This window comes from Delphinus delphis, chromosome 2 (assembly GCF_949987515.2).
Source record: "Delphinus delphis chromosome 2, mDelDel1.2, whole genome shotgun sequence".
Classification (NCBI taxonomy): Eukaryota; Metazoa; Chordata; class Mammalia; order Artiodactyla; family Delphinidae; genus Delphinus; species Delphinus delphis.
The window spans coordinates 149,467,509-149,482,413 of NC_082684.1; the positions used below are offsets into that span (position 1 = coordinate 149,467,509).

The 14,905-nt window shown below is 43.2% G+C and overlaps 1 protein-coding gene across 1 annotated transcript in view; it reads left to right on the plus strand.

Annotated features, from left to right (window-relative positions):
* Positions 1–9,915: 9,915 nt before the first annotated feature.
* MYO5A (myosin VA) overlaps positions 9,916–14,905 on the plus strand; it is a 187,369-nt gene continuing 182,379 nt past the window's right edge. Inside the window, exon 1 of the mRNA XM_060005954.1 lies at positions 9,916–10,223. Coding sequence (XP_059861937.1) covers positions 10,197–10,223 — 27 coding nt within the window. The 5' untranslated portion in view covers positions 9,916–10,196. The remainder of the gene's footprint in view (positions 10,224–14,905) is intronic.

The window sequence follows — 14,905 nt, forward strand, 5'->3', positions numbered from 1 at the left end:
ATTCACATTCCTATGGGAGATTGGTTCTACAGAAGCAAAGGGAGGAAGAACTTCAATAAGAGGATGGTCGTCTACAGAGTAGAGTGCAGCAGAATGAAGAGTGGCACCTGAGAAAAGGCCACTGGAAGTTGGTATCACTGATCATTTGGAGAGAGCAGTTTCAGTAGAGGTGTGCATGGGCCTGGGACAGAGGGACAGAAAAAGAACAATAAGTGATTAAAGGTGAGTTAGTGGAGAGGATGTGATTTTTTGAGAATTTCTGAGGTACATAAAAGAAGGTACAGTCTTTGGCTTTGCTTTTAAATGTAGGAAAGATTTGATTTTGGTTACAGATAGGCAAAACAAAAGCATGGGAGAAAAACCAAAGATATAGAAGAGGCAAGAGGGCAAGAGCTGGGGTTGAGAGCATGCTTGAGGAGATTAGCCTTGGCATGTCTTCTAAACAGAGGATGAATGACTAGAGTGCAGGTGGGGGAAAGAGATACTAGAGGAGAGTGGTCACTGAATGACCTTAGTCTTACTTGTAAGAGGGGGGTTGAGGTCATTTTCCTGGAGGGTATGAAGAGAAGAGGGTAGAGCTTTGAAACCCAGGGACTCTTTATAGCTTTGTAAAAGCATGTATGTACTTAACAGATCCAGAAAGGATCTAGAAATTTAAAAGTGGTTTCGTTGGGATCATTGTTTGAATTCACAACGTTTTTTAAAATTTAAATTTTTTTAAGGAGAACTGAATGGAGCAAATGCCTTCTGTGGGGCATCAGTCGTTGGGGTAAAAATGTGGAAAAGAATGGTAGAACCAAAACCTGGTTCTAAATTAAATTATTAGATTTCTTTTCCTGCTCCTCTTCACTTTTTTAAAAGGTAGAAGTATACTTGTAATGATTCTAAAGTCAAGTAGTACAGAAGGACATGGTGAAAAGCTAAGAATCACAAAATATGCCTCTACCACCAAGTTTAGCTCCTCTACCACTGGAGACGTTCAAGCTGTTTTGTGTTTCTTCTGGTAGTTGCCTCCATGCCTCTCAATAGTATGTTTATACCACTGTTGCTTAATTTCTTAATTTTAAACATAAATTAATAGTTTTCAAGACTGATAAATGAGGATTAAGCTTATATTTCCCACCTCCCTTCCCTCCTACCCTCTTTCTAGGATCATATCACTACTTTTGATTCCTCTATAGGCTTCCTTTACAATGTCTAATATATTTTCACCATTATTTCTTATCCCATTGGCTGTCAACAGTATTTCTTGTCTCTCTAGTGTGTAATATGACAATATGAACACCACTGTCCTTCCTTTTGACTCTCCTCCCTTCTCTTGGCCTTTGTCATCTGTGTTCTTACCTTATTAAGGTTGATAACACTTGCATTCTATTTTATAATCATTATTAATAGTCCTCTTAGCTTTATAGGTTGATATAGTTCACTGCAGATCACAGTGTATACTATGATTTCATTTTTTAAATCGCTTTTTGTTTTTCTTGGTGTTTCTGATTATTTTTTCTCTTCATCCTTTTGGCCTCTATCATAACCACAATTATTTTAATGTCTCCCATCACATGAAGTATTCTATAGAGTCATCCTTTTACTCCAGAAAACTCCCCTGTAGGCAGGTCTCCTTGCTTCAGTCCGACCTTGTTGATTTCTTATCCTAATGCATAGTCGTCACCTTGGGACTCAGCTGCTCCTCCTGATCTGAATCCATTATTTTCTAGATTGCATATGGCAACTATTGCCTTTTGCCAGTGTCTTATGTCATATTCCCCAGAAGTGGGAACTTCCCTAGAAGTGGAAGTTCTTTATTTTTTAAAAATTTCATGGATAGTTTTATGTGTCATGAACATCTTTCTCCAGTCTGTGGCTTGCTTTGTCTTAGTTCGTGATATCTATTGATACATTCCTAGTTATATTTTAGAACTTAATTCAAACATACCTTTGTGAAAACTGAATATTAATTGTTAATATTATTAATTAACAATTAATAATTGTTAATTATTCCATTTTCTGAGACACAATAACCATTTCCATATAACACTGTTTTAGCACTTAATCACAATACATTCTAATTGAGTTCATTTATCCTTTCTTACAGGAAAATTATCTTATTTTGCTCCAGCACTTAGCCTAGTGCCTGGCCGTTTTAAGTGCCCAATAAATATTTTCTGAAAGAAACTATACCCTTGAGATATAGCCATTCCCATTCACCACATTCATCCCATATACCACTCTATAATGGTCAGGGTTCTTAATCACAAATTCATAACTGGCTCATTTAGGCGAAAATGGATTCACTGAAAGATATCAGGTCACTTACAAAATTGTTAGAAAGGCTGGAGAAACAGTCTTGATGTAAATCTAGGAACAACCCCAGAAACGTGCTACAGCAATGGCCTGATGTGGATGCTGCTGCTGCTACCGCTGCTGCTGCTACCACTCCTGCCACCAACCACTGAAAGCCAGGAGCCCGACTTTGATGTGACCACTGTTGTCCTACAAACTTGGCTACCTCTGCTACTACCTTCATTGGCAAATGGAAGTTCTGGGCAGAGCCTGTTTCTCCATGTTTCTCACTTCTGTAACCTAAGTCTTGTGCAGATGAATCTGATCTTTGTGGCTTAGGTCATATGACTGCATCCAAGCTGCAAAAGAGGAGGGAATTTGCAACTATCAGGAGGCAGGACTAGTGTAGAAAATTCCCCCAAATAGAGAAAAGATGACAGATAGGCACAAATATGATAGAGACCATTATACCTTCCCGTGTGCTTCTGCAATACAGCATTGCAATGTTGTCTACTTGAGGGTGCAAGAACTTCATGGAGCTTATGATTTCCTTACTCATTTTGATTTGACATGCCTGGAAGCATTAAAAGAGGATCTTAAACTATACAGCGGTATTATACCCAAGTAAGTCAATAAATTGACACAGTGCTAATCTTTGAACTATTCATCATTTCTGGCTGACCCATCAAAATGCTCTTTTAGAAGTCACTCAGTTTTTATTCAGCTTCCATTGGATCCTGCAACATGGCACAACCAGGCAGTCAAAGGCAGGGAGTGAATATGTGAGGAGAGATAGGACTGAGAATTTGATTAATAATATCTTAAAATTGTAGAGCACTGTCGAGTTTCCAGTACACTTTCTCATTTATCTGATTTGAACCCCTCAACAATACACATATAAGTTGTCTGGTTTTTGCTTGTTTTTAAAAAAAAAAAAGGCTCAGGTTTCTCACACTGGTTGAGTTTACAGGTGAGCTAGGGGACAAGGCAAGAAATCTATGTGGTAATAGATACAGAGTTGGAGACATCAGTATGAACTCTTGTTTGATTTAATATAGAGAGCTACATCAGAAATATTTTTAGATATGTGTACATACACAGGTTAGTGTACACATAATTGCTTGCTCTGTGGCGGAGAGGGCCTAGAAGCAATGATACCCCAGTAGCAACAAGGCCCAGATCATAGCTTCTAATATTGTTCTCCAATGAAATGAACCAGGACTCCCTGGAGAAATGGCTGATTCTAGGACTGTGGCAAGGAATAGACAAGATAGAATCTTGTAGTGCTAAAAAGAAAGTGCTTAAAAAATAAAAAAACAAAACACACAAAATGATGGGGCAGTATGTCAAACGGACACAGGTATCAACTGAAATCTCCCAATGGCCAGAGCTTGAACAATTTGAGCAGCAAAATAAAGCAGTATTAGATTATAATGCAGGGACTTCCCTAGTGGTCCAGTGGTTAAGAATCGCCTTCCAATGCAGGGGACATGAGTTCGATCCCCAGTCGGGAAACTAGGATCCCACGTGCTGCATGGTGCAGCCCCCCAAAAAAAGTCAGTTATAATGCAAAGTGTAAAATAAATATCCATGAGTCTATACTGATATAAATGAATGAATGAATAAGTGGGGGAGATGAGACAAATTGCCCACATAGAAGAATTCCAGGTTTATGGAGGTACTCTCCTCAAGGAGTTGGAGAACAACTCTCCACTCCTTAAGTGTGGGCTGCATATGGTGACTGTGTTCAAGTGTATGGAAAGGGGCCCGAATTAGTTTGCTAGGGCTGCCGTGACAAAATACCATAGACTGGGTGGCTTAAACAACAGAAATTTATTTTCTCACAATTCTGGAGGCTAGAAGTCCAAAACCAAGGTGTCATCTATTTTGGTTTCTTCTGAGGTCTCTCTCCTTGGCTGACAGTTGGCTAACTTCTCCCTGTGTCCTCACACAGTCTTCCCCTTGTATACATGTCTGTATCCTAATCTATTTTCCTAAGGAAACCAGTCATATTGAATTAAGGTCCAATTGACCTCATTTTAACTTAACTACCTCTTTAAAGACACTATCTTAAAATACAGTTATGTTCTGAGTTATTGGGGGTTAGAACTTCAACATACGAATTTTGAGGGGACACAATTTAGCCTACGACAGGGGAAAAGAATTGCTGTACAGTGAAAAAAACTTGACACTTCCTGAGCCAGATGATCGAGGTCGATATCAATCATGATGTTACGTCAACGGTGTTGTCATGTTGATACTATGACCCTTGATATAATGTGGTGAAAATAGCATTTTACCTCTGTGGTCTTCCTCACAAAAACCTATAACCCCAGTCTAATCAAGACAAATCCCAACTGAGGGACATTCTACAAAATACATGACTGGTACTACTCAAAATTCATGAAAAATATCCTTGTCATCAAAAACTAGGAAAGGGAGAAACTGTCAGCCAAGAAGATCTGAATGAGACATAATGACTAAATGTAATGTGGCATCCTGGAGGGATCCTGGAACAAAAAAGGACATGAGGTAAAAACTAAAGAAAACTAAGGAAACCTGAATAAACATAGGTTTTAGTTAATGATACTCTATCAACATCAGTTCAGTAATTGTAACAAACCTACCATACGAATGTAAGAAGCCAATAAGGCAAACTGATTTCTGGGTGTTTTAATCTGTTCAGGCTGCTGTAAAAAAATACCATAAACTACCGGGTGGCTTATAAACAATAGAAATGTATTTCTTACAGTTGTGGAGGCTAGGAAGCCCAAGATTAAGGTGCCAACACATTCAGTGTCTGGTGAGAGCTGACTTCCTCATACATGACTGTTTTCTCACTGTATCGTTACATGGCAGAGGGGTGTGAGATCTTTGGGGGGTCTCTTTTATAAAAGGCACTAATCTCATTCATGAGGGCTCCACCCTCATGACTTAATCACCTCCCAAAGGCCCCACCTCCTACTATCATTCCCTTAGGGTTAGGGTTTCAACGTATGAATTTGGGGGTGGCGGCATAAACATTCAGGCCATTGCACAGGGTATATGGAAACTCTGTAATATCTTTGCAGTTTTTCTATAAATCTAAAACTGTCTAAAACAAAATTTATTAAAAGACAAAACAGGGAGTTCCCTGGTGGCCTAAGTTAGGATTCCAGGTTTTCACTGCTGTGGCCCAGATTCAATCCCTGGTCGGGGAACTGAGATCCAACAAGCCCTGTGGCGTGGCCAAAAGAAAAAAAAAAACAAAAAGCAAGGCTCATATTGGCTAAGAGGCTTGCCCCAGGTTAGCACTGGGACTAGCATCTAGGTCATTTGATTCTAAGTCATTTTCACTACCGAGGGGCTTCCACCACTACCTCACGGAAGGGAGCTGTGTGTCAGTGGTTGCGGGAGGTACGGGATGAGAGTAGCTAATAAGTACTTACAATCCAGTAATTCTGGAAGATCGAGGCAGTATAAAGCACATGAGTGCTATGGATTCGAGCAGAAAGTATTTCACGATCTAGAACAAACAATCAACTGATAGAAGGAGCTAGGTGCAGAGGCTGCTCCAATAGCAGGTGGTCAGCACACAAGCTAGAAAACTGGGAACAAAGGGCCAGAGATGAGAGATATTTTAGGAAACCCAAGATTAGAATCTAGAATTAGAGTAATAGGTACTGGGAATAAAAATAATTGCACCGTTTGAATTAAGTACTGTCCTTTTTATCCTCCTTGCCTGGGGAGACATAAAGTGTGGCTAGGCCTAAGCTCCCAAGTGAGAGGGAGTGAGGATAACTGGCTGGAGCTAGGGAATTGAAGGGGTGGGGATCCGGGAGTACCTGTCTGCCTTCCAAATTTCAAGTATTTTAGGTCAGTCTTCCTCTCTTCTTCACTCTGCTTTTTCTGCTTCAGAGCCTAGGTCCCTCTGGCTGTTCCTTTATATATCTTGCAATGATAAATGACCCCTCCTCAACTCCATATCATCATTTGGATCTCCTGATGAGCTATTTGGGGTTCCCACCCAAATGTCGCCTATGCCCATGGCTAGTCCTCCGAAACGTTAAATATTGGGATACGCAAATGCCAATGAATGTACTATAACCAGTAACACAGTACTTTGCCTCTGGCCTCTAGAATTACGCCAGTCTTACAGAATTAGAATTACTACTTTATATGACCATGCAGCATGGACTGCCCCTTCTCCTACCCTTGCAGCCACTCCTTGCAGTGAGCTCCCCCAGGCCAAGGACCATATTTCATTCATCTCCATCTTTACTCTCTTCAGTGCTACCACATGATAGACCCTCAATAGATTTTTTCTTCAATTTGAATAAAGCAATGACCACCCTACTAAAAATTGCTTTTTAGTTTTTCTCTCTCTTCCCTATTTAGTTTTTCTCCATTGTACATTGTTATGTGTTGAATTGTGTCCCCCTAAAACATGTTGAAGTCCTAACCTCCACTACCTGTGAATGAGACTTTATTTGGAAATAGGGTCTGTGTAGATGATCAAGTTAAGATCAAGGCACTAGGGTGGACCCTAATCCAATATGACTGTGTCCTTAGAAAAAGGGGAAATTTGGACACAGAAGCACACATGCACACAGGGAGAACACCACGTGAAGATGAAGACAGAGATTGGGGTGATGCAGCCGAAGCCAAGGAACGCCAAAGATTGCTAGCAAACCTTTAGGATGTAGGAGAGAGGCATGGAGCAGATTCCCCCTTCCAGCTCCCAAAAGGAACTAACCCTCCCAACACCTTGTTCTGGGACTTCTAGCCTCCAGATCACCTAGTACATTACTGTCTAAAACACCCAGGTCATGGTACTTTATTGTGGCCCTAGCAAATTAATACACTTATCACCTTCACCTTCTAACTTTATAATTGTCTATCTTCCAGACTAAAATGTAAGCTTCGTGGGGTCAGGGATTTTATCTGTTTTGTTTACTCTCGAATCCTCAACATGTAGAAGAGTTTCTGGTACAATGTAGCTCTCAATATTTGTTGGAAAAAGTAATATCCATGAACACTTTAGAGGAAAGGGATTGTTCACAATAACTTGGACACTGTTTTTATTTGGAAAACAACCTACATGAAAATATTCCCACTTATAAAGCAATAATTGAAAACATTATCAATTTAAAATAATATACAATATACTCTGGCTACTTTTTCAGAGGGGGAAATCTTAAACCCTCAGAAGTTGGTCCTATTGCTGGTTTCCCCAGTTTACCAATGACAGAGTGCTTGGGACTGTGAATATACATGGTTAAGGTAGGGAGGTCAGCCATCAGGGCTTCCTAGTTGTTTCTTCCAGCTTTTTTTTTTTGCTGTACGCGGGCCTCTCACTGCTGTGGCCTCTCCTGTTGCACAGCACAGGCTCCGGCTCCGGACGCGCAGGCACAGCGGCCATGGCTCACGGGCCCAGCCGCTCTGCGGCATGTGGGATCCTCCCCGACCAGGGCACGAACCCACGTCCCCTGCATCGGCAAGCGGACTCCCAACCACTGCGCCACCAGGGAAGCCCTCTTCCAGCTTTTAAGTCTGCTCTTCTGAAGGAGATAACGTAAGGTCCAGGGCAGAAAACCCTTCTCCCTTTCCTCATCCTTATTACCTTCCTCCTACCATGGGCCAATTATTTGAGTGGTTGAATGCATGTGTTCAGGTATTAGAAGAGAATAATTCTAGTGTCTTTTCTTCCCTCTGTCACTAGGGAAAACAAAACAAAACAAACCAAAAAACTTCGCTGACACCTGTAACACAACACCATTTTAATTTTTTAGTTTTTTCTCAGTTTAGGGGAAGAAAATGTTTTCCTCCACCCTCCTAGGGTCCCTGGTTGGGCCTAAAAATTAAACTGACAAAAATAGATTAATGCAAGAAAAGCATACTAATTCATATTGTTTTACATGATACAGGAGCCTTCATAAGGAAATGAAGACCCAAATAAATGGCAAAACTTATTAGCTTTTATATTGGGTTGAACAAAGAGAAGCAATTGTGGACAAGTGACTTAACAATGTGGGGAGGCTAAAGGAAGATAAGAACTATTTTAACAAGGTCTGTTTGTTTAGAATTCTCTTGGTCTTAACTTCTCCCCTTGATGATAAGAACAGTACTTTCCTTCTGATATTAGGGAGGACATCTTTCATATAGGAATTTCATCTTCTGCTTTTAAGAAAAAGAAGGAAGGTCATTATTTTTCTTGTATTTGATGTTTTGCAAGTGCCCCCAACTCAAGATAGTCAATATACCAAAGCAGCGTCCCCTGGGGTGATACACCCTGCACCGCTTCATCGGCATACTCAGCATTTCTCAACAGTCCTAGGAGGTAGGTACTAGCTGGAGGGTGAGAAAACAGAGTGGTTACCACCTTACACAAGGCACAAAGAAACTCTTAAATCTCAATCCAGTGCCTTTTCTGGTGTACTGCTGATAGCTGCACAGGTTTTCTCTTTTAAAGAAAGGGTGGTATCCAAAAAGATGAAAGAGATTTACTTTCAGAATTGGAAGGTACAGAGCATTATGCAGGACTCTGTAGCTATTACCTCTGGCATGTCTGAGGAGACTGTGGGCAGTGAGCAAGGGGAGGAGAGGCCTGAGTTCCAGGGAGTGAGGACTGGCCTCAAATGTCCCCCTCATCAATGATCTTCCTTCAAATATACACGCAGGATACACACACTACCAAGGGGGCCAGCCTTGAGAGATAGTTTTGATAAAAACCATCCCAGAGTCCCATGACTGGCACTGGGCACCACTTAGAGTTCAAAGAAATAAGGAAAGATGAGCACACTAAAGAGGCTGGGATGAAAAAATGGAGATTAGCTAAACTGGAATGAAAGCGTGGGTGGGGAAGAGGTAGAGGGTGAAGACGGCATCAGGGTGGGGTGGAAAGATCACATTCTTGGGCTTGAAGTGCAAGGATAACAGCGATTAGATAGAGAAAGAGGGCTGGGGCAGAAGGTGAGTGGCACCGTTACGAAGGCGCAGGCCTAGGATAGAAGGAGGCTCTAGGGCCGCCCCCTGGGGGCATCTTGTTACCAGGTGCACTTAAATTTCTGTAGCTTAAAACAGGCCCCTACGCTCTGGCTTCACGAAACGACCCTACGGCAGATGCCGAGGTGTTCAGGGTGACCTTGGTGATTCTTTCAGATTATCCGTCCTCGCTCACTCCCAGACGTGTACTGCTAATAAGGCTCTTCTGGAATTCTAGGTTATTCCATGGCCTTCCAAGAAACTTCTCCCCCTATCCTTTCCCTACCAATGTTTGGAAGCACAGGAAAAGCAGCCTGCAGACTCCCATTTACCTGGACACCCTGAGTGACACAGCTATCGCTGCCCCTCTCGGAGGCTGGGCTATTCTGCACGGTCCAGGGCTCGCTTGGGGCCTGGGGCATCCCGGGGGCGGTGTGCGGCCAGTGGGTGTCCTGGGGCGGGCTTCTGGGTCTCGGCAGCGCGGGAGGAGGCAGCGGCGACGCTGGCTGACAGGCTGATGATGCCCCGTGCCCGCAGCCGATGGGAGGCAGCGTGAGCCCGAGAGAACCCGGAGCAGCCGCGGTGGCAGCGCTGGAGCGCAGCCTCCTCCCGCTCCCACAATGCACAGGGCGAGGGCGGAGGCGGCGGCGGCGGCAGCAGCATCACCGGCTGTAGGGTTGGCAGCGGCGGCGACCCCGAGGACCCCGGGCACGCCGAGCGCGCGACACAGCTCGCGGCGAGCCCGGGAGTGATGGCGAGGCCCCCGCTGGCCGCCCGCGGCTGAGACGCCCCACCCCACCCCACCCCGCCCCGCCCGGAGCGGCCCGCGCTGCCTGGCCCTGCCCTGCTCCCTGCCGGCTGCAGCCCCGGCGTTTCCTAGTCGGCGCGGGCAGCCGCCCAGAAGAGGTGCGGCCTCCGCACAGGCGGGGGGCGTCGGCGCCGCGGGGCCCGCCATGGCCGCGTCGGAGCTCTACACAAAGGTAAGGCGCCCCATGAGCCGCGCCTTGGGGAGGGGGCCGCGCGGCCCGGCGCCGCCAGCTGTCAGGCCGGGGAGGGGCCGGGGCGTGGGGACCCAGTCCGGCCCCTCCGGCACCACCCCCTTTCCGAGCATTTTGAAATCCTCTGCCTTGCCCGCCGGTCGCCCGCAGAGGCACCTTCCTTGTTCGGGCGTTGATGGTTAAGGCGGCGGAGGGAGGCCTGCCTCGGGGTGCCTCTGTGGCCCCTGCCACCCTTCTTGGCCTGGGAGCAGTGCGGGTTTCTAAGTGGAAAGCGGGTCTGTGTGGCTTTAGTAGGGCGAGCCTGGGGCAGGATTGCTCAGCCCTCCGTCTTGCTTTAGGAAAAATCCTGGCTGGTGGGAGATCCTAGATCTGACAGATTAGATGGTCGGTCCCTCCCCTGGGGACACGCGCTTAAAATAACGTCTGGTGTTGGTATGCGGTGCCACTTCTACCGCCACCCAACCTTTCTGTGAGGTATGGAATCTTGCAAAAGGTCGCCAGTCGATTTTCACCTTTAGGTGCCCGGTTTCAGATTGCTACCCTGGGGTGGAGAGCCCCTGGGGAAGATGCAGACGAATAAATGCGAGCTGATTCACTGGGGTGGTCGATACTCATTTGTCGCTGGGAGTTTGCAATCTGCATGTAATCCCTTAGAGCCTTGTTAGGCTCCATGTCTTCACCATCCTCTGGGGTGAGCCTTTTCCTTCTGGGTTTTGTTTAAGGGAAGTGGCAGCCTTTCCTTCTTATACTGACAGCAGTATTCTCTGGGGCTGGTAATCTCTGAATGGCATATTTTGGAGAACTGTCCCTTCAAGACAGTGTGTGGTGCCCTTTGTGACTGTGTGTAGTCATGGCATTTTATACTATCACTCCTGTGTAGGTAGATGTTTTGCCAGCTATTAATTACCTCTAATTCCAGTTAACAGAATTAACCTTAACTTTTTGAGTTTGCATCTGAGGCCAAGTCTACATTTATGGTCTCAGAATCACTGCTTCCAAATATGACCCAAGTAAGCCCAGGGCTCAAGTTGCAGCATGTTATAGAAGGAAGAGGTCTGGACCCGCCATCAAGAGAACTGGATTCTAGCCCTTGATTCTAGCCGGGGCCTTTTCACTTACTGTGTGACCTTGGGCAAATCACTTAACCTCTCTGTGCTTTAGTTTCCTCATCTGTAAATGGAGTTAATTATACCTGCCCTACATCTCTTACAAGGTTGTTGTTGTGAGGATCAAACAATAATACATGGGAATGCTTTTCGTAACCTGTGAATTTCTCTACAAATATGAGGTATATTTCTTCAACCATGAAATGAGTTTGCATGAAACATTTCCTGGGACCTCTCTCTTTCCAGCTTCAGATTTGAGGACTGCACAATGAAACTTCTCTCTAAACCTGGTAATTCTTTAGGCATTGTAGATACCTAATGTATGATTGAATGCAATTGGAAATTGATCCAAAGTTACTTTATAAACAAACATTTATATAAAGCTAACTATGTGCCAGGTACAGTTTTAAGTGCTTTACAAATATTAGCTCATTTAATCCTCATAATAAACATATGAGGTGGGTACTAAGAAATATCAGAGTCATTTTCACAAGAAGAGATATGGTCTGTAAATATTCCTTAGTTACTTTGTATAGACCCCATTCTTCACTGCCTGAGGAGTCCATCCTTCAGCTGCCTGACTAATTGTAGGCTGCTTAACTAGACACTGGTTGGATAATACGTTGCTCTTGGGTTTTGGGTCTGCTTTTTTCTCCCAAAATAATTGGCAAGAAAAAATTTAAAAGATCCTGTGATTTTTAAAATTGTAAGGTTTGGGGTGGGTTTTGGTCATAATCACAATCTGTTTTAAAATTCACCTTCTAGTCATTGTAAAGACAAACTGGTTTAGACATCAGTAGGGAAGTTGAGCTTAAGTTGCCTTCTCCTAAATGCATTTATACCTAAGGATAATCTGGTTACTTGGTTTGTTTGTTGGCTCATTCTTTTTGTGAATGGACCTTAGCTTAATGGCGGACAAAAATATTTATTGAGCACCTCCTGGGTGCCAGGTACTCTGCTTAATGTTGAGAGGTTCTAATATAAACAAGACACAGTCCTTTCCCTCGAAGGGTTTACAGCCTGCTTCTTATATTCTTGGCCCACTTTGAATCTTCAAGGGCATAAATAACCTGCTGTTACCTCAGCAGCAGGCAGACAGCTGGTATGGTATTTATTTGTAGAAGTTAGGGAAGAGGTTGGGACATGAGAAGGTTGGAATGATTCTAGAGATAAAAGCTTGGGTAGTGATTTTTAGAGGACGAGGGAAATCATTAGAGGTAATATAAATGGATATTAAACACAAGGATTAGACTTCCCTGGTGGTACAGTGGTTAAGAATCCGCCTACCAATGTAAGGGACACAGGTTTGAGCCCTGGTCTAGGAAGATCCCACATGGTGGAGCAACTAAGCCCGTGTGCCACAACTACTGAGCCCACGTGCCACAACTACTGAACCCGTGTGCCACAACTACTGAAGCCCGTGCACCTAGAGCCCGTGCTCCGCAACAAGAGAAGCCACCGCAATGAGAAGCCCACGCACTGCAATGAAGAGTAGTCCCCGCTCACCACAACTAGAGAAAGCCCGCATGCAGCAACGAAGACTCAGTGCAGCCAAAAATAAAATAAATAAATAAAATTAAAAAAAATTGTATATAAACACAAGGATTTTCCCCTTGCAGAGGATTATAGGGAAGGAAGTTCTGGGGGTAGACTACAAGGAAAGATATAATAGTGACATGCCATGATTATGGTATTCAACATAGTGGTTAAATTTGAAAAGTGCCCTTTTCAAAATGTCATTCAGAGCTTAAAGGCAGATTTTGATGTGTGATAGAAATCAGCTCCTATTACAGTGAAAGACAAAAGACCATTCAGTTTATTCTTTTTAGCTAAAATGATAATGGTTTTGTCACAGCAGTTTAGCAGGGCTTCTCTTTTGTAAATTTTTCAAGCAGTATAAACATTTTAAAGGCAATAGCTGGGTTACTAGGATATAACATTTCTGGAAACTAACATTTTGGTTAAAACATGTTTGTTGATTGTTAAAATAACAGCTTTATTGAGGTATAATTCACATAATGTACAATTCACCAATTTAAAATGTACAATTCAAAGGTTTTTAGTATAATCACAGAGTTGTGTGTTGATTTATTTTTAGATCCACCTGACTCGTTCCTGAAAGAATTGAAGGTGGTTGTGACATCTTATTGTTTCTGGTTTTGAAAATATTTGCTGGTCTTGACTTTCCAGTGGGTGTCTGAATGATGACATCACTTGTAGCTACTTTCAGCACCTTCAAAGGATTCAGCATTTGTGGAGCAGGGTTTATTAATTAGACCTGGATGGATCACCAATAGCAATAAAATGGCATCCTACTCATCCTCACATGAAGTTCCCAGACACCATGGGTACCACATAAATGCTGTAGAATGGCCAAGATTACCTGAAGTTTAATTAGGAGTCCCATAGTATGTCAGGATGCTGAATTTTCTAACAGTACAGAAACAGTCTAAAACCCTCACTCCAGAAGCCAAGTACACTTTCCTTAGATGAAACAACTATTAGGCCAGTAGATTGTATATCTGTAATCTTCCTTTCCCACCATATTTCCTCATACCTACTGAAGCTGCATGGACTAGATTTTTTCTGAGATAGTCCCAATTTTATATTCTATGCCATTGTCCCTTTAAATCATCAATCCTGGAAATTCTAATATTTTGGTGTTGAAATTGCATTTCTTAGACTGCTTCCAGCCTCTTAAAGCAGAACAGAAATCTCTGATCATGTTCCCTGATTTGGGCTTTGGCAAGTACATTCACTTTTCTTAAATCTCCTGTCATGCTCCTTCTATCTGTATTTCTTCTGATGTCCTTTGGCCTGTTAATGGCTCTGCTATTTTCCTAGTCCCTCATGCTGGAAACCTCTGTAGCTTTTTCTTTGTCTCATATTCTACTTCTTCTTTACCAATTCTGATTTTACTTGACATCCAGCTGACAGTTCTCTGTCTTAATGACCTGTACACATTTCTATCTTATTATAGTTATCTGTATATATGTAAGCCACTCCCACAATACTGTAAGCCCCCTGAGATGCTGGTCAGGGTTTGTTTACCTCCTGTAGAGCCTATCACAATGTCTTCCACATAGTAGGTGTTCATTAAATATTTGTTGGATGGATTAAAAAATATTTAAACAGGAGAGAAACAGAAAATAATGGTTTGGGATGATTAGTCCACTTGTGGGAATGAAGCAGGGTGTAATGGAGTGGTTAAACAAGTAAGCACATTTTCAGGCATGATGAACAGGGTGAGTAATAGAGAAGAGAGCTGGGAGCCAGGGAGACCAAGGAAAATGTTGTAGGAAACAAAATGGAAAGTGATGGAAGTCTGGTAGATTGAAGTGCAGGCAGAAAGTGTGAGAGACAGGTCTCTGTGATGGAGTAGATACAGGAAGAGAAGGAGAGGGAATAGTGTAAGTTAACACCAGTGGCTCTAGCTTTGGAAACTGGAAGTTAATTCTCATTATATCATGAATTTTTGCTGACTCTGGAATTTGTAAGTGGCTCAGAAATACTTCTTTAGACTGTTTGAGCAAAGCAGAATGGTTGTGATCTCCTCTT